The following is a 23,106-nucleotide window of genomic DNA, read 5'->3' on the forward strand; positions in this document are numbered from 1 at the left end:
TCAGCCGTAAACATTTCACACATTAGAGTTACCCCATTTAGAAGAGCCAACTCGCAGGTAGGTAAATCTTCGTTTATTGTGCAAGTTGTCAGCGCAGTGCAGGAAACTGCATTCATTACACAAGTATATGGTACTCAAGGTCTAAGGACTTCATACTTGTGTAATGAATCTCTATGCAATGCTATGTAATGGTACCTACAAAAATTTCTCTGTATGATTGGAATTCTACAGAAACTGCTGCTCTTGCCTTGCAAGCCCTTTCATGTGTTGTCTGTGTCTATGTATTGTTGTGGTTGGGTACAGGCTTGTGCCCCACGCACGTGAATTGTTGAAGGTATTACGTTGTGTTATAAACTCTTAATTAAGTATAAACTTTGAAGACCTCTGTCCGGCTGGGCATGTCTTCAGTAATATAGAACTGACTGAGTCTATATTTATTTTCAACTATCCTCTGTCTCCTTGCTTGGGACCAATGCTGCTGCTACTGAATCCATTATAAAGATCAAAAAGGTACAGAGAGGTACAAACAGGTCTTCCTAAGTCAAAGGACAAAGTCAGAATAAGGAAAAAAGGTGGGGTCTTTCATCCTTTTGAAAAAAAAAATGTATTGAACCAATGAAAAGTGTTATTTTCAGGTCACATGACCAGGGGCTTCATCATTATGAAACCAAAACTGTTATGAACCAATGAACAGTGTTATTTTCAGGTCACATGACCCGACGCGCTTACGCTACGCGCCCCGGGGCGCGCCCAGGGGCTCGTCGCGTAAGCACGTCGGACGCCTACGTTGCGCGATCGTATTCGCTTGAGTGCTTACGGGTGTGTTTACGCCGTGCGTATCACGCGGTCGCGGCTACGCGATACGTCACGATCATGTTTTCGTTCGCGATATTGGCGCTTACGGGACGCTCCCCGGTGCGCACCGGGAGCGCGCACCGGGAGCGCTCCAAGGCAAAAAAAAAAAATTGGCTAAATTGTAGGGACTGGTAGCCCGATGTGCCTTTGCTATGTCTCAAGATATATGCGCAAGTGGTTTTTACGAAAATTAACTTTGAAAAAATATATATTGGGCTACATTGGGCTATATATATGTTAGAGCCCAAATGTAGCCCAATGTAGCCCAATGTAGCCCAAAGATGGCCACCAGAGACAAAAAAAAACAAATGTAGCCCAAATATCAGCCAGATGTAGCCCAAATATAGCCCAATGACAGAATGTCCCAGAGTGTTCTAAAGAACAACTAGAGCGCTAACAGTCTTACTTATAAACTGAGACTTATAGTTAGGAATTAGCATTTAAAAAACCTTTGAAATTCACTGAAAAAACCATTGGTTTCACACCAGTTACAGTTTGGAATTAGCATTTAAAAAACCTATTGAATTCACTAAAAAACCATAGGTTTCACACCAGTTATAGTTATCTGGAAATTTTACTGACATAAAACCATTGAAATTCCCACGTTATAGTTAGTTGGACTAACTATAACTTGCGCGTGCAATGCACTGCTGATGACGTCACATATTACATCACTCATGACATGGTCAGTGACATCACTCATGACATCACTGATGACACCATCCTTGTGACAGAGTGACAGACCTCCTTTCACTGTAATGTAACCCTTGAAACACATATTCAAAAATAGAAACTAAAATTTATAAAAAAATGGAGATAACCATATCAGTTACAACAACCAATTCAGTAATTCCACCATCTATATACACATCTACTCATTCACAAACAGTTCAATATACTCACTCGTACATATACTCACTCATCATATGTAGTGATACACCTATACATCCTGTTACACACCGACAGTCATCCAAAAGTTACTCACACACATACTCCCAATGCAAATAAACAATTCAACATCCGTTTATTTGCATATAGAGCTATACACACACTACCACCTTACTGCTATTGAAATGTAAACATATTTATTCTCTTAAACAATCCCTTATAGAAACACATACTTATTAAACAGGAACTCTTACAATCTCTTACTCTCACATATACTCACTTATATACATCAATATTCACATACACTATATTAAAACATATGTAGTTACTGATAAAGACACTAGTAAGACAGTCATTCTCTCAGTAACACACACATATTATACACACTCATTCACTCATACAGTCCTGCACATATGCTGTCTTCAAAACACATACAGAGAGTCAGTCAATCATGCATCTATGTGCTAAGTAATACCCCCACCAAACCATATAGACACTCATACTGATACTAAGAAAAACATCTAATAATCCATACACATGTAGCTCCTCACCAACCCATGCAGCCACTTATACACAAAGTGAAACACTAATACATATATTTAAAAATTTAAACATTACTCACTAATATTTATTTTTCAGAAAGACACACATTCACTGGATGGTGTCATCAGTGATGTCATGAGTGATGTCACTGACCATGTCATGAGTGATGTAATATGTGAGGTCATCAGCAGTGCATTGCACATGCAAGTTATAGTGAGTCCAACTAACTATAACGTGGGAATTTCAATGGTTTTATGTCAGTAAAATTTCCAGCTAACTATAACTGGTGTGAAACCTATGGTTTTTTCAGTGAATTTAATAGGTTTTTTAAATGCTCATTCCTAACTATAACTGGTGTGAAACCTATGGTTTTTTCAGTGAATATATATATATATATATATATATATATATATATGTGAATAATATTTATAAATATAGGCTGGTAGGGCCCACTTGACTCGTTTGAAGTGTGTTTAATGATGCGTGCACCAGCACTCCTTATATAGCCTGATTTAGAGCTGCGTGGTGTAATGGAAACCCCTCGTTTGGTAGAATTTACTGTTCTGTAATGTACTCTTCCAGTGCTGGAGGAAATCACACCAGTAGATTGTGCTCCAGATTTAGCTCTGCCTTCAGGAATCAAAGGAGCTACCACCCAAGTCTAAATCGGAGAGTGAATCTCCAGATCTCACACTGTGCCAACATTACATATCATTATAAAGAGACACAGATACATAGAAATTGAAGACAAGTAAGGCATAATGAATAGTTTGTACAGTCTCTTACCTGAAGCAACGGCATATATCATACTATAGTCTAATCGGTCTGTCTTTTCTCTCACTGTATGATGGTATTCTAATTTTTTTTTTTTTTTTTTTTTCAAAAACCTTTATTTGCTTGCAAAGTAGTTTACACGGCTTGTAGCCTACAACCCTGGGGCCGGCATCATGTGTGCGACATTTTGTCTGCATAGTGCGGGTACTTTGTACACAGCCATTTAGCCGGCATCCCGGAGGCCCGGCGGCGTTAAGTGATGATGTGAGGCGGGAGCCTCCAGTCTCACAGTGTATACCAAATACTTATATGTGTCTCAAACACCCTACTCCAATGCGTACTACCACATACGTACAGATATCCTGCCTTTGCCAGTAAGCCGCGAATCAGCAAGCATTTCCCTATGCAATACCATCCTAATGTCCTACCCCAACAGCCCCCCCTCCCACAACACGCCAGTAGTAACGCACCCAACTTACATACCTAGTAGTTGTCTATCAGAAACCCCTCCTTCCACCCACTAGGGAGAAAGGTAGTCCCTTATCCAAACTCTAATCTGCAGGGTCATGAATGTAGAGTTGATAAATGCTCTTTTCCGTGCAATTCCCCCTTCGATTTCGTAGGGAAGTGAAGTATTCCCATCCTCTATTCCCCCCCCATCAGCACTACATCACTCCCATTTCCACAGTACTCAGCACACTTTCTTCGTTTTGTAAGGACCCTCACTACTCGTGTTCAGCATGTTCCCAAAGAGCTTCAAGTGAATCTATCGCCTCAGTCTGTTCTGTCTCCTCTTCTTCCTCTGAGCGTATATATGTTTGATACAGCCCCCAGAAATGTTTAGGTCGACCCTTGGGCGGGAGCAATTCACTATATTTTTCCGACTGAGTGCAACAATATAACATGTCTCTAGCCCATCTCTTCTTGGTTGGCAGTGGACCTCTCATCCAGCAACTAGCTACAACCCTCCTGGCCATCAGCAATGCCATATCAGCCAACCGTCGTTGTGCAACTGGCAATAGCTTGGAGAAGCCCAGGAGTGCCAGTGCCAGGTCGGGTGACATCTCCGAGTCCAATATTAGGCTAAGCTCCGAAAAAATCTCCTTCCAGAACTTGTTAACGCCAGGGCAGTTCCATGCCATATGGAGAAAGTCTGCTACTTGCACATGACAACGTTCACACTCCGCTGACTGTCTCAGCCCATACCTATGTAGTCTCTCTGGAGTATAGTAAACACGTTGCAGAAATTTAAAGTGAACCAGTCTGTGCCTACCATTGAGAGACAATGTCCTAGTACTAGTGCAGCAATATTTCCACATTACGTCATCGATTTGGATTTGCAGATCACTCTGCCATTCCATCCTAGCATTTGAATGTTGGAACAGTTTATGTTGTATTCCTAGTTTATTGAGATTGGAGACGAGTTTGCGAGATGATATCGATTTAATCACGTACGTATACTCCGGAATATCCGGTGGTTCCGCCATGTCCGGTCCTAAGAGGTCCAGCATCGCACTTCGAACCCTGTGGAACTGGAAACGTGATAGAAGTGAGGCCTCAGTCTGCATTGGTGGAATCTGCTCCCAGGATTTAACCACCCAGTCAATGAATAAGTCTTCCATCTTCGTGATTCCCAGTTCATGCAATGCTCTTGTGACTTCTTTTTCCTTCAGCGGCGCCAGCCATACCGCCCAGTCAATCTGCATGAGTGGGGAATACAGAAGTTCACAGCCCTGCGCCTGTACCAAAGCATGCCAAGCGTGATTCGTAGCCTTGATTGAGTCTAGTTTACCAATGCTACGGTCAACTGGGAAGCAAACAGTGGCCGGTAAGGGGGAGGGGCCCGCAAATAATCGTTCAAGAATTACATGAGGGATATCGGGGCGACCATGTATACATGTTTGCAGGTGGGCTGCTTGCGCCACTCTATAGTATCTCTCCATGTCTGGAGCACCTAGTCCCCCCATTTCGTAGGGAAGTATCAAGACCTTCCACCGAACTCTTGGTTGCTTGCCACCCCAGGCCAGCTTAATGAGTGTCTGAGTTAGTTGTTTAAAAAAGGCCTTGGAGAGTACCAAAGGGATATTATTAAACAGGAAGAGGAATCTTGGCAGGACCACCATCTTCATAATGGCAATTCTGCCCATCAGGGACAATGGGAGCTTACACCACACTTCAACATCCTCCACCAGTTTCGTGTATGCGACCCCATAATTCTCCCGTACCAGTATATCTGGGTCCGTGTAGAGTTCTATCCCCAAGTACCTGACCGAGTCAGCAGACCATTGCAGTGGGTATTCCATCTCAAAGGGCAGTGTTACAGGTGTCAATGGGAAGGGGACTGACTTGGTCCAGTTCACTTTTAACCCCGAGAGGGCCCCAAAACGAACTACCTCCCTTAAAACTGACGAGAGGTTGGTTTCCGGGTCCCGAACATACAGCAGAGTGTCATCAGCGTACGGAGAGATTCCAATTTTGTACGTTGGAAAGCTGATACCCTCCAGGCTATGGTATTCCCTGATCGCGCATGCCAGTGGTTCTGCAACCAGTGCATATGGGAGGGGCGAGAGGGGACACCCTTGTCGAGGTCCCCTACTAATTTCAAAGGCGTCCGTGGCTTTGTCGCCCATTCTGAGCCTCGCAGTGGGTTTGTAATACAGAGCCCCTATCATCTGTAGAAAAGGCTCTCCCAGTCCCAGTTTCCATAAAACTCTGAGCATGAGTGGCCACTCCACGGAGTCAAAGGCTTTCTCCATGTCAAGAAAAATTGCCAACGCTTTATTTTCTTGACGCACGTGTTGCATGGTACCTAGCACCGTACGGATATTGTACGTAAGGTTTCTATTAGGGACGAATCCGGCCTGCTCCGGTGCCACCAGCTCCGGCACCAGCAGCGCCAGGAGCGTAGCTAGCACCTTAGCGAACAATTGGGCATCCATATTTAACAGGGAGAGTGGTCTATAAGAACTACATGCATTAGGAGGTTTACCCGGTTTTAAAATGGTAACTAGCAATGCTTCCCTCATAGAGGCGGGCATACTGCCCTCCTCGCAGATGTCGTCGAATAGCGTTATCAAGTGTGGGACCAGTTTGTCTTTAAATGATTTATAGAAGACCACAGTCAGCCCATCTGCCCCAGGGGCACTGCCAGATCGCATCCCCTCCAGAGCCTCTAAGATCTCATCCTCCTGTATGGGTGCCATCAAAAATTCTCTTTGCGAGTTAGGCAAGAAGGGCATTTTAATGTAGCTAAGGTAATCATCTATTTCCCCCTCGACTTGTGAGGATCTGGACTTGTATAGACCCGCATAATACTTTTTAAACTCTTGGAGGATCTTCTCCTCATCAGTAAGCACATCCCCTGTAGATGATATCAGTTCGTCAATTACCAGAGGCCGTCTGTCGCTACGTATCATTCTTGCCAGCAAAGAGCCAGGCCTCTCCCCCTCTCCATACGTGCGCGCCGTGGCGTACTTGCCCATGTGCTGCACTTCCCTGTCTGCCTCCTCATGATACTCGGCAAGCAACCGTTTGGTTTGCGATGTAGTATCAGCGTCAGGGTTGGTCTGTGAACTTCCCTCCAACTCTGACAATTGGGTCTCCAGCTGCCCCAATCTGCGTCGTATGGTTTTAAGAACACTCGAATGTTTGGACATAGCCATACCCCTAATATATACCTTAAATGTGTCCCATATTGTCTGGAAGCTATCAACAGACCCCAGATTTGTCTCAAAGAAAGTGTCGATGTCCTCTGCTAATTCTCCCCTGAACACATCGTCTAACAGGGAATAAGGAGGGAACCGCCACGTAAATGGGGGGATTCTCTTAGCTGGTACCGCCAGTACCAGAAGTAAAGGGGAGTGGTCCGAAAGGGTACGCGGTAGTTTCACACACCTCTTTAAACTATTGAGCATGACCTGAGAAGCTAGCCAATAGTCTATTCTCGTGTGGACATCATGATAGGCTGAGTAATGTGTGTAACCGCCTTTAGTGGGGTGTTTATGTCTCCAGATGTCAACAAGGTCCAATCTAACCAATTCCGCTTGCATATGTAATGCCGAGGCCGCTGGTCGACGCGCTAGGCCCGCCGATCTATCAAGGTTCGGGTCAAATACAAAATTGAAATCTCCCCCCCACAGTATTCTAGAGTGAACATGTGATCTGCAATTCGTTGCCAGGGCGGCGTAAAACTCAGGGTTGTCATAGTTAGGCCTATAAACATTCACCACTATAAGATCATGCCCCTTGCCGACACATCTGGCTATTAAGTAGCGGCCCTCCGGGTCAGCCAGAAGTAGTGTTAATTTAAATTTTGATTTAGGATTGACCCATGTGACCACTCCTCTGGCGTGAGTAGTGAAACCGGCCGCAACACTATTTCCCCTTAACCCCTTAGCTGTTAGCATTTTACTTGTAAGAGGAAGGTGGGTTTCTTGGAGAAGAGCGAGGTCAATATGGTGCCTGTTTAGATAATTCAACACCTTCCTGAGCTTTCGATAATCGTTTAGCCCTCTCACATTCCACGACAACGCATTCAAAGTATCTGAACCACATATTGCATTCACTTCGCTTATATCAGCCATCCCAAAGGGGAGATCGATAGGCAACCAACGAGTACCGCCTATTCTGCCAGCTATTCTCTGTAGAGCGGTATTGAATACGGACTGTCTACGATAGTAAAAAATGGGCAACACATTACATGGCGGCATAACTTTCCTAAGCTTACGGTAATCATTAAGCCCCGCCACGTTCCAAGACAGCGCCCTCAGTGTCTCCGGGGCTCTTTCATCATTCATACTACTGCACTCAGCCATCTGCAAAGGAAGGCAAATTGGTCATCAAATGGAATTCCCGATCTCTGGGCGTCGCCCATCTCTGGGCGTCAGGTCTCTGATCTACAGTTTGAGAGCTGGAGCTTGCGTAGAGTTTCGTCTGGCGTAACAAACTACTTCCCATTCCCCGAAATAGGCCACCCACCCCTCCCCAAACTTCCCCTCCCACAGCCGACCTCCCCCAACTTGGCTCGGCAGTACCCTATCTCATCTCCCTCCCGCTCCCCCCTGGAGCCAACCTGAACGTCCCCCAAACTGAACTCCATAGGAACCATTACAGCCAGAAGCGCTAGGGCAGAGGCAGCCAGCACAAACACACAGCTGTACATCTGCACAACAGTTCACGCCTTTGCCCCGGCTCCATCACCCTCCAAGTGTTCGTTAACAGGAGGCGTATATCAAAACAGTTTAGCGTCTCCAAGGGTCTAGCCCTTCATTACCCCCCCTCCCTCCCGAGGCGCACACACCGTTAGCAGCGTTCGATTACCTTTTGGGACCGTGTATATGTAAAGACCATGCCCATATATAGTCTGTTAATCGTTCATGCCCGCAATCAGGACCAAACACATTGAAAAGGTCTCACCCATCTGTGGATCCGCATTTCCATCGCAGGACCCTCCGTGCCCACTGTTCAGCATTTCTTGACTTCCATAGAGCGCTCCAGGACAAGTCCCAGTAGGGACAACGCGTTTCATTTACCAGCATGCCAAGCAGTATGCAGGTCAGAGTAACGCCTTTCCAATTATTCTTGTTCGTCCATCTGGCTGTGTTCCCCTTGCTCCTCATTCTGACCTCTGGGGCTATTTCTCTGCTCCTTGGACCATACCTTTAATGATTTCTGAAGTTCTCTTGGGTCCGTGAAGAAGTGTGAGTGGCCTCGTCTGTTTACCCGCAGTTTTGCCGGGTACAACATTGCATAGTCCAGACCTAGGTCCCAGAGTTGCTTCTTGTATGGGGCGAAATGTTGCCTCTCCTCCTGCACCTTCCCCGTAAAGTCAGGATAAAGTGAGACCTCCATGCCTTCGAATTGTAGTTTCCCTTTTTCTCTCGCAACCCTCAACGCGGCGTCTCGATCCCGATAGTTCAATAGCTTTGCTATTATCGGCCGCGGAGGCGCGCCCGGGCGCGGTCGGGGGCCCAGCGTGCGGTGTGCTCTTTCCACTATGAACATCGGAGAGAATACGTCCTCTCCCAGCATCGTGGTCAAAAGTTTCTCTACAAAGAGTTCCATCTTCCCTGTTTGCGTTGTCTCCGCAATCCCCGTAATTCGGATGTTTGAGCGTCTCGAGCGGGCCTCCAAATCCTCAGACTTGTCCTGTATGACTTGAAGTAGCCTAGTGAACTGCTTGCGGTCTTTATCCCATTCAGACTGAGCATCTTCCACTTCGGTGATTCGTCTCTCGGACATGTCAAGCCTCTCTGCATGCTTGTCTACTCGCTCTGACATGCGGTCCATTCGGTACGAGAGGGCGTCTATCTTCGAGCCAATTGACGACATACTGTCCTGCAGGACCTTTTCCATGGTTACCAGCATGTTCTTTATATCCGCATATAGTGAGCCCTCCTGACATCTGCTCGACGGGGATGGCTCGGGCGCCTGCTCCTCCGGTGGTTTGGACCGCCTCTGGTCGAAGGCCAGTTTGGTCTGCGTTCTGTCGTTCTTGCCCATGTCGAGACTTCAGTGTCCAAGGCTGTCCGCCACACAGCAGGGGATCGCACCCAGGCGCATAGCCGCGCTGCCACAACCAGTATCACTTATTGGCTCCCTTAGCGCAGAGTGGGACCCTCGTGCCCCCACACTCCAGCGCGATCCTCAATGAATGTGGGTCGCACTACTTGTGTCTCCCGTATAACCTGAGGCGTCCCAGCGTGAGCAGAGTCGCACCTTACTCTCGCAGACGTTGAATTGTTATCCCTTTCCCAGCTGCTTTCACCGAGGCGCTGTCTTGACAAGTCGACAGGTACTCCGGCGTGATGGCGTGGGTGAGGAAGCTGTCTCAATCCAGGACCGCACGTGTATCTCTGGGTGCCCCCAGCTTCCCGGTGTTTGGTCACATGTAAGTTTGCAGATCTGGGTCCCCACCGCGCCCTTAGCTGTGCTCACCGCAGGGTCGGAGATATCCCAGCGGTTATAGTCCCCAGGAGCGGTCCTCCGTTCGGACCAGCAGGCCGCTGCTCGGTTGTTCGTGGTTGCTCTTGCCCGTCTTCACTCCCGGGAGCTGTTTGGCTGTGTCTCAGAGCAGCTGGCATAGGACATCGTGCTAATGTGGTGCTCCTGCACCGTCCACCGCACAACTGGCCGCCGGGCAGAGGGAACCCTCCCTGTTTCTACGTTAGTGGCCGGTTCCGGGTGCGTGCCTCACCTGGCCCGCCGGAGCGGCCCTCTTTCTCGGGAGTCACCGCTCACTGGGCCTCACCCCCAGCCCCCGGGTCTTCCTGTTGCGCAGCGCGTGCTGCGGGGTGGGGGAGGGGTTGCTGGTTCCAGTATCGTGGCACTAAGTGACAGAGCGGCCACGCCAAATGTATACTTTCAAAGTGTCCAAATTAGTGCCAGCACCAGTAGGGCCGTCCGCTGCTCATATGGTTCGGGTCCGAGCTGTCGTCAGTTCTGCGCCGCCATCACGCCAGTGGGGGACCATGCGTACCTGTGGCTTCTATATTCTCTGCTTCCACCCTTGGTGCTGCGTAACGTTTCTCTCCCCCTCTGGGCTGTGGATCGAGTGTTCTCCCCTTCACCTTGCGTCGTCTCTCTCCACAATACTGCACGATGTCTGCTCCGACCATTGCCCTGTCAGGCACGGGACTGGTGCGTGACGGCCAGCCGCACGCAGCGTTACGCACAGCGACTCTCTGCTCAGACAAGACCGGGGATCAAGGCCTGGTCCGCGAGCCATCTCCCGGGTGACCGGGCAGCTCTGTATCACTGCGGGTCTCGGCAGAAGGCTTGTCGATTGTTCCCCTCCACCTCCAGAATGCGCGCCTGTTCCTCCGGGGAGTGTTTCCTCCGTTAAAACAGGATATTAAACAGGATTTTGTTGGCAATAGAGCGGAGCTCGGCACCCACGCGTCCTTCATCAGCGCTGGCTAGCTCCGCCCCCCCGATGGTATTCTAGTATTCTAATTATACACACACACACACACACACACACACATTCATATTTGTCAGTACTTTTATTTAGAATTTTAAAGCTGCCACCTACTGTCACACACCAGCACTATATTTGGCATTGTATCTGTGCATTTTCATGTTTAATGGTGGGTTTGAAATGTTTAAAAGGTTAGAGATATCTGGATCCGTTTGACCACAGATGGCCCATAAACCTAGGTTTGAAGGCTATCCACAGACTTAATCTGAAAAAACCCAATTCTGATTGTATGAGGGACGTTTCTTTTTGCCATCCATTTTGGCTTTCCAGATCCAAACCCTGCTCCACAAACCTGAGCAATAATTTTGATTGCATTTCATTTTGCGATTCTATGGTTTTAATGGCTGTATAAATTGTGGAATTGTGGAGATGACTATGACTTCGAAATTTCAGTAGCTTTTATGGTTTCAATTTGTAATCATAAATATGTAACTGCAGTTAAATGTAGTTTACCAGTCTATAGATAAATAGATAGATAGATTGATATAGTATATAGAAACAGACACACAAACACACACACACACACTGATGAAAAGTAATCAACCTCTCATTCTGCTCACACGCTCTTATAACAACTAAACAAGTATAAAAAATAATTATCAATACAGATTTAACTCATAGAGTACAAAAAATGAAATCTCTTTCCTTTGGTAGTACATGCTTTAAATGCTTGCTGTTCAGAAGCCTCCCATATTATTAGGCACTGGACTCACCCTTGCTGTTGCTGGTGCAATGTCCTACATATTATTCATATCTGATTGTAAATGAACATTTTTCATTTTATCTTTGGTGTAGAAAGATGAGAGTGGTTCCAGCTGATTTGTATCTGAAAACCTTTGCTTCTGATCGATCTCACATGAAAGGGCCAAGCGGTAAATGGACAAAACCTCCACCGCACTATCCGTGCATCGAAACTGCAGGTAAACTGACAATAGAAGGAATGTAGGGTGGTGACCGCCTCACTCCAGGACATTATGGGCACTGTCTCCAGTCCTGACAATTTCACTTACAAATCATTGATTTCAGGTATGTAAGTCTAATTACTTCAAAGAAAGGAAAAACCTTTCAACAGTGAAGTCATTTTGCTATTACACAGACGTCCTAGATTTGAAATAGTGTCCGTATGACCTGCATGGGTTTGGTCACCCTATATGCAAGAAAAAACAGAACAAAGTTATTATAAGAGCTCATCTTAATCTTCCCTGCAAACTCTAATTGACTACACATTTGTCTCAGTAGAGGGAATTTAAGACATGGAAGATTTTAAGACAGTTCTGTAATATAGGTGCTTACCTAGAAATTGATCTCTCCCCAAAAGGTGTACACTAAGTTAATTTTTAACCTATAACAACACATTTTATGATTGAATGTATTTTTCAGAGAAATGAAAGATGCACTAATGCTTACTTACATCGAGCTACGAGTAGGTGCATTCATTTTTTTTGTATTAGAATTTGAATGAAGGATTGTATCAAGGAGAAGGTGCCCCATCTTAGAGTTGAGACCCTCTAGTGAACATGGTTTGTAAATTGGTTAGTGGACAAGTAAATCCTATTCATACGAAAAACAGTGCATTCATAAAACGTAATAAGAAATACTAAGAGAATACAGTGCACTGCTCACACAATTATTTGCTTTTTTATCACTTGACAGTTCTGATGGTAAAGCCAAACTGCCTCCATGGACGGCGACTACTTACGGCCGAATGGGTGATGGCACCTAGGCAGACTTTACCTTCTTCTTATGACTGGGGGCTCGCACGGCACAGCCTTGGGGCCGCCTACGTTACCATGGCAATAGGCTTAGAAGCTACAGGAGCCAGTCAACAGATCCAGCATAGCCAGCCACAAAGCCTCAACCTGCATGGGGTTAGTTGAGGGACCTGGAAAGTCCACTCTAAACTTTTTCAATGTTAGGATCCGATCTGAGAAGACACGGAAGAGTCTGGCCTCAGAGAACATTGCCAAGACTCCAGACGTTCCCAGGAGCATGACTATGTTCTCAAGGAAGAAATAGAACAAGCATTTGCAATGCAATAGGTCTCGCATTTGCGAGAGTTTAACCTATTGGCATTGTAATTGACAATGCCTTTTTTTACGTTTTAAAAACCAACACATAAATAAAAGGCAGTGCCATTTACAATGCCAATGGCTCAAACTCTAACAACTGCGAGACCTATTGCATTGCAAATGCTTGTTGTTATTATCAGGTGGAAGCAACTGGTTGCCATAAAAATAGTATATTGACTGTCTTCCATAGTCGACTAAATTGTGTGATTCTAGGAAAATTATTAAATATCACTGTGGCTCATTTTAACTACGCATTAAATCAAAGACCACCTTGAAGAAATTCACTTCAGAAAGTGTGCTGTATAAAATACTCACTTTCGAATGGTTCAATGGACGTTTGCACGAGGATCACAAGAAGACCTTTGGGTCCCTGCACTTATTTTATTTTTTTGTACAAATTAAACATCAGCAGCGTGCTGAAGGGAACGGCCGCTTGTCAACTTCGCCTGCATGGTTGGGTCAGGTATTGTGTCAATAAACCAAGTCAGCCATTCGCCCTTCTGATTTGGGCCTAGTCGCATTAAAAAGGGTAAGAAGCTTCTCTCGAGTGTCACTGACCTGGAGATAGTACGTAGGAAATACAATTAAGCCTTTAATGTTGCACTTGCATAATCAGGAAATACACAACTGAAGTAGGCGAGAAAAGGAGTGGGCTGGCGGTGCAATATTAGGACATATCCGCCTGCTCATAGACTAACAAGCAAAGAGTACAGACACCCACGCCACAAATGTAGTGTGAAATAAAGACAGAGCCCTTGCCAGACTGCGCGCAGGTGAGGCGCCCACGCGTCCGGTCCCGCGAGGCCGCGCGACTGGGGGTCCTGTGCCTCTTCTGGGAAGCGGAGAGCAAAATTTTTAGAAACCAAAGGCACACAAACACACCGAGAGCACACAGCAAGCAAACCCCGGGAAAGAGCCACTCCCACCTCCGAGCGCTGCCTGTGAACGGGGTGATTCACAACATAAACTATCCCCAGGAATGCCTGGAGTACAGAGAGCTGCCGTTTACTGCGGCCCGAGACAGGCGGGTGACAAAGAGACAGCAGCGCTTCACAGCGCTGACCCACACGCCCCCTTCATGCCCAATCCAGAGCCCTCTGCTTTATAATGGACGCATTCCCAGAGGAAACAAGAGCAGTTTAGGTATCACCCCTGCCGGCCCAAAGAACGGAGGTTCGGAAGCGTGAAGCCTGTCGTGGGGCGGGACTTCCACCTTCTGCGGGAAGCCCGCGCCCACGGAGTGCCTGGCGGAGAGCAGCAGTGGTGATGCGGGGCTCCCATGCCTGAGGGAGAGCCCCGGGGTGGCTGCACACGTAAGGAGGAACAGAAGTGGCGGTTGAGGCTGCCAATGCAAGTGCGGGGCTCCTATGAGTGAGGGAAGCACCGCGTGTGCCAGGTGATGCGGCAGAGATGACACCAGGGGAGTCCTGAGCGTGACGGAGCCTGTAGCCCGGTGAGTGGGGCTTAGTTGTACGGGGGTGGTGTCTGTCTGTGTGTGTGTGTGTGTGCGCGCGCGCAAGAGCGATTGCAGGAGGCTGAAGCAATTGCAGGAGGCTGACGTAGTTGTACCATGGCTAGGGGGGGGCAGGTGGGTGTGTGTGTGTGTGTGCACTCATGCGCGATTGCAGGAGGCTGACTTGCCTCAGAAGCGGGACAGGAGATGTGCACAGCGCATGGCTGTACGTGCACGTACACCTGCTCAAATCGCAAAAAGGTCTGTGTGTGTCCATCTCCTGTCCCACTTCCGAGGCAAGTACACAACAAGAGCCTCGCTGGCGACAGCAGCGCTTCGCGCTTCGTACGCCAGGCTCGACCTATAAAGAACCAGGAACAGCATGCCAGCTGGTGCCAGATATACTCAACGCAAGGATGGGGGACACTCAGTGTTGTGTATAATACCCCTCACACACCAACGGGCCCCTTGGTGTCATGCTTCATCATCGGGGTCTTCGCACCCCGCTAGAGGGATGCGGCGTGCTGCGACCTGCGACTACGCGGGAGCACTATCAAAGTTGACTATGTGTGGTGTGTGTTTAGTGCAAGTGAAGGGATAAATGTGAGTGAAGGGTGTGGTGAAAAAATTAAAAAGTACCTGGCTAGTGGGTTGTGTGAAAAAACTTTATTCAGGACCCCTAGCTGGTGCTATTAAAAAGTGTGCAAAATACGAGGTCAGTTGTCTTAGGGACACTACCTCTGGTGTGCGTCGACATGTTTCGGAACTGGTGTTCCTTCTTCAGGACGGGGCACAACTTCCCACCCCTACTCACGTATTTCTACAAAAAAGTGTATTTTTTAGGTAATAAAAAAAAAGTGAAATTAATTGCAGAGAGGCTAACAATGTGCCTACAGCGGTATTTTTGGTTCATGCATTTGCATGTCCTAAAAAGAAAAAGAAAACTCGAATTGGTTTGGTTACCACAAAGGATTGGCTCAAACAGGTGCAGTCACCTGGAGCCCCAAACGGTTAAATTAACCTGTAAAGAAAAAGGGGACACACATGACACACAACATAGAAGACACATTTATAGTTTTGAAATTGTCCTGTAAAACATACTCTTAGAGACTGCTGTGTCTAGCATCATGAGCATATCCAGAACGTCAGGGTAGGTAGGTGGATTCACAATCTGTGTGGGTAAAGAGTTGGTTTCAATGTCTTTACTCATTATACTCACTGTTGGACTTCATGCTAAATAGGTGTCTGCAAGTTCTTGTACTTAATACTCACGAAATCCGCCTAATTCGGCCTCCTTCTACCACCCTGCGCTGCTCCGCTGTTAATGTGTTAGCGTTCAGGGCTCTGGTATATATGGAGCATTTCAAGTGCTGTTTGATTTGTTGATTAGCGGAAACAATGAGCGGACCAAATAAGGAGCGTCCGTCCTCCCGCCTATTATAAGCATGTATGTGGTCTTTGAGTAACATGTGTCGTTTCCAGCTCTTTTTATTCGCTATTAGCGGATATTGTTAGCCGACCAAATTAGGCGTATCCGCCTCTCCGCCTATCGTAAATCAGGAACTGGGCTCAGGCTGACATGTACCATTCAGAGCATGTACGGTAAACAAGTGTTTCAAAAGGCAGGCGCATGCGCGTAAATCCCCAGCGCGGCCGTAATCTGACATGTACCGTTCAGAGCATGTACGGTAAACAAGTGTTTCAAGAGGCAGGCGCATGCGCATGAGCGTCAATCCCCAGCCCGGCCGTAGTCTGCTAGTTCTTGGCGCATGGGCAAAGGAATGGTTTATCCTCGTTACTCGCACGTTTCTAGTGCACTGTTCGTAACATCGCGTTGGGGGATCCGTTGTTATTCAAACATATATCAGAATTGGGATACTTATGACTTCACAATTAAATGCGTGCTTCTCCTTTTCGAGGAAGAAAGAGTGGCCATGGGTCGTGACGCTTTGGTTTTTCAGTTTTCACCCTGTCTAATGGCCCCATGGAATTTCGTCATTAAGACCTTCAATGTGGGTTCCTAAACGAAAAACCCATCGTTGTTCTTTTTGAAACAAGCCTGTTTCTGATTGCAAGCGTTCAATTATGGTCCAACGTAGGTCATTGATACAGTGTTGATGTTCCAAGAAGTGGGATGCCATCTTGGTGGTCGTTTTTTTGCAGCGTATATTGCTTTTATGTTCTCCTATCCTTACTTTTACAGGTCGGGTGGTCATGCCTATATACTCTAGTCCACACGGGCATGTTATCATGTAGATAACATTTTTAGTATTGCAATTGGAAAATTGACGTTGTTCCCATGATGTACCATTCCTGAAAGTTAGGATCTTGCTTTTTTGGGTTTGATGACAGCAACTGCAATCCCCACAGAGGAAATGCCCTTGAACCCCAATCGCGTTCTGTCTGCCAATAGGGTTTTGTCGTGGTCTTGTATGTACCAGTATGTCTTTAATGTTTCTGCCTCTGCGGTGTGCATACATTGGTTTCTCAAAGTCTAAGTTTCCACAGTTCAGTATTCCCCAATGTTTGTTTATAACTTTGGATACTTGATTGGATATGGATGTGTAAGTTGTAACACATATTGGTCTTTTTATTGCTCCTTTTTCTTGCGGATTATCCTCAAGTAATGCGTCCCTGTGATTGCTCCTTGCCCGTTTCATTGCCTTCTCAATGGTTCTGGCAGGGTATTGTCTCTGTAACAGTTTAGTTTTTAGATCTTTTGCCTGTTTGTTAAATTGGTTCAATTCTGTACAATTTCTTCTGAGACGCAGAAATTGTCCATACGGTAGATTCTCCCTTAGGTGTCTGGGATGGAAACTATCGTATCGTAACAAGCAGTTCCTGGAGGTGGGTTTAAAACGGGTGGTACTATTCAGCCTCCCATCCTCAGTGTATATATTCAGATCCAGAAATATCATAGACGTGCTGGAGACAGTACTTGTGAATTTTAGAAATCTATTTTGGTTGTTGAGCCAGGCCACAAAATTCGAAGCACTATTTAGATCCCCATTCCAAATAATGAAGATATCGTCTATATACCGTTTCCAGGTATTGATCTGGGAATGATATGGGTTGTCTTCATGTAGGATTTTGTGTTGTTCCAGGTGGTGAACGTATAGTCCAGCTAGACTTGGAGCAAATGTGCTTCCCATGCTTGTTCCATGGGTCTGTAAGTACAGGGTCTCATTGTATTGGAATCTTTTTTCTTTCAAGGCCATGGTGATACATTTCAGGACCAGATTCCTCTGGGTTTGGTATTTCCATGCATTACTGAAGAGTACTTCTTCTATGATTTGTAATGTGTCCTCATGAGGCAGGCTAGTATATAAGCTCTCTACGTCGAGGCTTAGTAGGAGCTGTTTGGATGGATCGAATTCCTTGTCCTCAAGTAGTTGTAAGACTGCTTTCGTATCTTTCAAATAAGTGTTTGTGGATTGTACCAGCGGTCGGAGAAATGCGCCCGCATATTTCGACAAAGGCTCCAGAATCGACCCAATTCCGGAGACGATAGGTCTTCCTGGTGGAGTATTGATGTTTTTATGTATCTTTGGGATGCAGTAGAAGTATGGTGTTCTCGGCGATGGTTGTTGTAGGAATTCTGCCTCTTTTTTACTGAGCCAATCATGGGCTAGACCTTCCTCTACCATGCCACCAATCCGGATGCGTAGTCTTTCTGTTGGATCGTCTTGCAGAATTTTGTAGTTCCGTTCATCCGATAGTAGACGTTTGCACTCCTTATCATATGCTTCCATAGTTTGTAAAACTATTGCACCCCCTTTGTCCGCTGGTTTTATAACAAGGTCACTGTTGTTAGTTAGTTCTCTTAGGGCTTGTTGTTCAACACCACTCGTGTTACAATAAACGTTTCTTTCTTTTGTGTTGAGTTGGTTGACCTCAGTAATGACTACTTTTTCAAACGTTAGAATTTCTACGGGTATTGTAGAGTCCGGTGGGGTGAAGGTTGACTTCAACTTTAGGCCAGTATCTGTCGTTTCTTCTGGCAATGGTTTATCTTTAAAGAAAGCTTGTAGTTTCAGCTTCCGAAAGAAATCCTGCAACTCCATGTCGAGTCGGAAGATATCTGGTTTTTGAGTCGGTACAAACCCCAGTCCTTTGTTTAATACACTTATCTGTGTTGTTGTTAATGTCAGTGGTGTGAGATTGACAACTAAGTCCCTCTCCTGCTGGTCGATGGCTGGTTGGGTAGGGATCCTGTCATGCTCCTGGTTGTCCGGGCATTGGGCTGGTCCTGATCTTCCCAAGCTACGGTGTTGCCTTTCCGGTTCCTGCCTCGTGTGTTCTGGCGTGTACCTAAAAAAGGTTGTTGTTGCCCTCCATACGGTTGTTGCTGGCCGTAGTAGCCTTCGCTGTATTCTTGGTTCCATAGTAGTCCAAATTGGAAAGGGTTAAATTGTGGAGGACCCAAGAATTGTGGGTATTGGTTTTGTGGTTGGTAACCTCTCCATCCCCTTTGTCTGGGGAATTGCTGTCTCCTTTGTCTCCAACCTCCTCTGCGTTGTCTGGATCCTCTATTGCCACTTGAATTGGATCCCGAGGAGCCGTTGTCAGAAATGTCGCTATCCGCGTCACTGTAGGTGCTCTTGGAGACATAATCCACTCTTGTGTATGGGTATGCATTTTCGGGGGTAAACTTTGCCACGTCTTTAGTAAGTTTGTTTGTTTTACTCTGTTTCAAAGTGAACTCGAAGTCAGTCATTTGTTGGTTCAGTTCTTCGAGTCTGGTTTTTAACTCTTCTGGCGAGATGTACGTTTTGAGCTGGACCTCTATTTTGTTTATTTCAATTTTAAGTTCCTGAGTTATCCTGGTAGCCGTTTTGATTATAAGTACTAACCAGTCTCTTGAGCAGTGCCAGGATATCAATGACCACTCCTTCTTAAAGATCAAGTCATTTTGAAAGATGAGTGGTTCATTTTTGACAATTAGACCAGGTGGTGCCATTTTATTACGAAGATATTGGGTCATGAACAAACCATGTAAGGCTGCTTTTATTTGGTTGCGTCTTAGATTGAGCAACTCATTCCAATCATTGGTATGTGGACCTGTCTCCTGGTTACACAGGCCCTCGAAGAGGTTGTTGTCTGATAGAATCTTGTCAATTTCGTCCTCCGCGAAAGTGAGGCCGTGTTCATCTTCCATTTTGAGTAGACCGCTGGCTTCTTTTTGTTATGCCATGGTGTGTGTCTCTATGTGTGTGATATGTGGTTGGAGAAAAAGTCTCCCGCAGCTCTGCGCTGCCAAAGAACTAAGGATACCAACAGGGGGAGGTAGAGTATAGAGATAGGATTCCTACTCCACAGGCACTGATAATTAAACAAGAAGAATCCTACTCCCAGTGTACACCGCAAGGATGGGGGACACTCAGTGTTGTGTAAAATACCCCTCACACACCAACAGGCCCCTTGGTGTCATGCTTCATCATCGGGGTCTTCGCACCCCGCTAGAGGGATGCGGCGTGCTGCGACCTGCGACTACGCGGGAGCACTATCAAAGTTGACTATGTGTGGTGTGTGTTTAGTGCAAGTGAAGGGATAAATGTGAGTGAAGGGTGTGGTGAAAAAATTAAAAAGTACCTGGCTAGTGGGTTGTGTGAAAAAACTTTATTCAGGACCCCTAGCTGGTGCTATTAAAAAGTGTGCAAAATACGAGGTCAGTTGTCTTAATTAGGGACACTACCTCTGGTGTGCGTCGACATGTTTCGGAACTGGTGTTCCTTCTTCAGGACGGGGCACAACTTCCCACCCCTACTCACGTATTTCTACAAAAAAGTGTATTTTTTAGGTAATAAAAAAAAGTGAAATTAATTGCAGAGAGGCTAACAATGTGCCTACAGCGGTATTTTTGGTTCATGCATTTGCATGTCCTAAAAAGAAAAAGAAAACTCGAATTGGTTTGGTTACCACAAAGGATTGGCTCAAACAGGTGCAGTCACCTGGAGCCCCAAACGGTTAAATTAACCTGTAAAGAAAAAGGGGACACACATGACACACAACATAGAAGACACATTTATAGTTTTGAAATTGTCCTGTAAAACATACTCTTAGAGACTGCTGTATCTAGCATCATGAGCATATCCAGAACGTCAGGGTAGGTAGGTGGATTTACAATCTGTGTGGGTAAAGAGTTGGTTTCAATGTCTTTACTCATTATACTCACTGTTGGACTTCATGCTAAATAGGTGTCTGCAAGTTCTTGTACTTAATACTCACGAAATCCGCCTAATTCGGCCTCCTTCTACCACCCTGCGCTGCTCCGCTGTTATTGTGTTAGCGTTCAGGGCTCTGGTATATATGGAGCATTTCAAGTGCTGTTTGATTTGTTGATTAGCGGAAACAATGAGCGGACCAAATAAGGAGCGTCCGTCCTCCCGCCTATTATAAGCATGTATGTGGTCTTTGAGTAACATGTGTCATTTCCAGCTCTTTTTATTAGTTAATTAGCCGATATTGTTAGCCGACCAAATTAGGCGTATCCGCCTCTCCGTCTATCGTAAATCAGGAACTGGGCTTGGGCTGACATGTACCATTTAGAGCATGTACGGTAAACAAGTGTTTCAAAAGGCAGGCGCATGCGCGTAAATCCCCAGCCCGGCCGTAATCTGACATGTACCGTTCAGAGCATGTACATGATACATGTTTGAATAACAACGGATCCTCCCAACGCGATGTTACGAACAGCGCACTAGAAACGTGCGAGTAACGAGGATAAACCATTCCTTTGCCCATGCGCCAAGAACTAGCAGACTACGGCCGGGCTGGGGATTGACGCGCATGCGCATGCGCCTGCCTCTTGAAACACTTGTTTACCGTACATGCTCTGAACGGTACATGTCAGATTACGGCCGGGCTGGGGATTTACGCGCATGCGCCAGCCTTTTGAAACACTTGTTTACCGTACATGCTCTGAATGGTACATGTCAGCCCGAGCCCAGTTCCTGATTTACGATAGGCGGAGAGGCGGATACGCCTAATTTGGTCGGCTAACAATATCCGCTAATTAACGAATAAAAAGAGCTGGAAATGACACATGTTACTCAAAGACCACATACATGCTTATAATAGGCGGGAGGACGGACGCTCCTTATTTGGTCCGCTCATTGTTTCCGCTAATCAACAAATCAAACAGCACTTGAAATGCTCCATATATACCAGAGCCCTGAACGCTAACACATTAACAGCGGAGCAGCGCAGGGTGGTAGAAGGAGGCCGAATTAGGCAGATTTCGTGAGTATTAAGTACAAGAACTTGCAGACACCTATTTAGCATGAAGTCCAACAGTGAGTATAATGAGTAAAGACATTGAAACCAACTCTTTACCCACACAGATTGTGAATCCACCTACCTACCCTGACGTTCTGGATATGCTCATGATGCTAGACACAGCAGTCTCTAAGAGTATGTTTTACAGGACAATTTCAAAACTATAAATGTGTCTTCTATGTTGTGTGTCATGTGTGTCCCCTTTTTCTTTACAGGTTAATTTAACCGTTTGGGGCTCCAGGTGACTGCACCTGTTTGAGCCAATCCTTTGTGGTAACCAAACCAATTCGAGTTTTCTTTTTCTTTTTAGGACATGCAAATGCATGAACCAAAAATACCGCTGTAGGCACATTGTTAGCCTCTCTGCAATTAATTTCACTTTTTTTTATTACCTAAAAAATACACTTTTTTGTAGAAATACGTGAGTAGGGGTGGGAAGTTGTGCCCCGTCCTGAAGAAGGAACACCAGTTCCGAAACATGTCGACGCACACCAGAGGTAGTGTCCCTAATTAAGACAACTGACCTCGTATTTTGCACACTTTTTAATAGCACCAGCTAGGGGTCCTGAATAAAGTTTTTTCACACAACCCACTAGCCAGGTACTTTTTAATTTTTTCACCACACCCTTCACTCACATTTATCCCTTCACTTGCACTAAACACACACCACACATAGTCAACTTTGATAGTGCTCCCGCGTAGTCACAGGTCGCAGCACGCCGCATCCCTCTAGCGGGGTGCGAAGACCCCGATGATGAAGCATGACACCAAGGGGCCTGTTGGTGTGTGAGGGGTATTTTACACAACACTGAGTGTCCCCCATCCTTGCGGTGTACACTGGGAGTAGGATTCTTCTAGTTTAATTATCAGTGCCTGTGGAGTAGGAATCCTATCTCTATACTCTACCTCCCCCTGTTGTTATCCTTAGCCAGATATACTCAATCATGCCAAGAGGCGAAGTTGTAGATATAGCTGCATGGTGCCATATGGTGGCGCTGTAGAGCTATTGCTAAGGGAAAGCTTCTCCAGATCAGTTTGAAGCCTCGAAGGGTAGTTCGGAAGGTGAGGAATCTGTGCCACGATTACGCATCCACCAGAAATATTGTTACCAAAGTAAGTACCTTTTTTTCTCTATGCATCAACTAAGTGGTTTGGATAAAACAATCTCATTTGCAACCAAGTGGCCAACAAGGGTATGTTTATGTTCTTCATTAACTTGGTGCTCTGTTGTCGGGCCTTTACATAGTACTGAATATTTGTGGTTTTGT

General features: G+C 46.0%; 1 protein-coding gene across 1 annotated transcript in view; it reads left to right on the forward strand.

Moving 5' to 3' along the window:
- Positions 1-23,106, forward strand: part of NTAQ1 (N-terminal glutamine amidase 1) — a 147,804-nt gene that overhangs the window by 118,527 nt on the left and 6,171 nt on the right. Inside the window, exon 5 of the mRNA XM_086966185.1 lies at positions 11,834-11,958. Within this exon, the coding sequence (XP_086822311.1) occupies positions 11,834-11,958 (125 nt within the window). The remainder of the gene's footprint in view (positions 1-11,833; positions 11,959-23,106) is intronic.

Source organism: Lissotriton vulgaris, chromosome 4_1 (assembly GCF_964263255.1).
Source record: "Lissotriton vulgaris chromosome 4_1, aLisVul1.2, whole genome shotgun sequence".
Lineage (NCBI taxonomy): Eukaryota > Metazoa > Chordata > Amphibia > Caudata > Salamandridae > Lissotriton > Lissotriton vulgaris.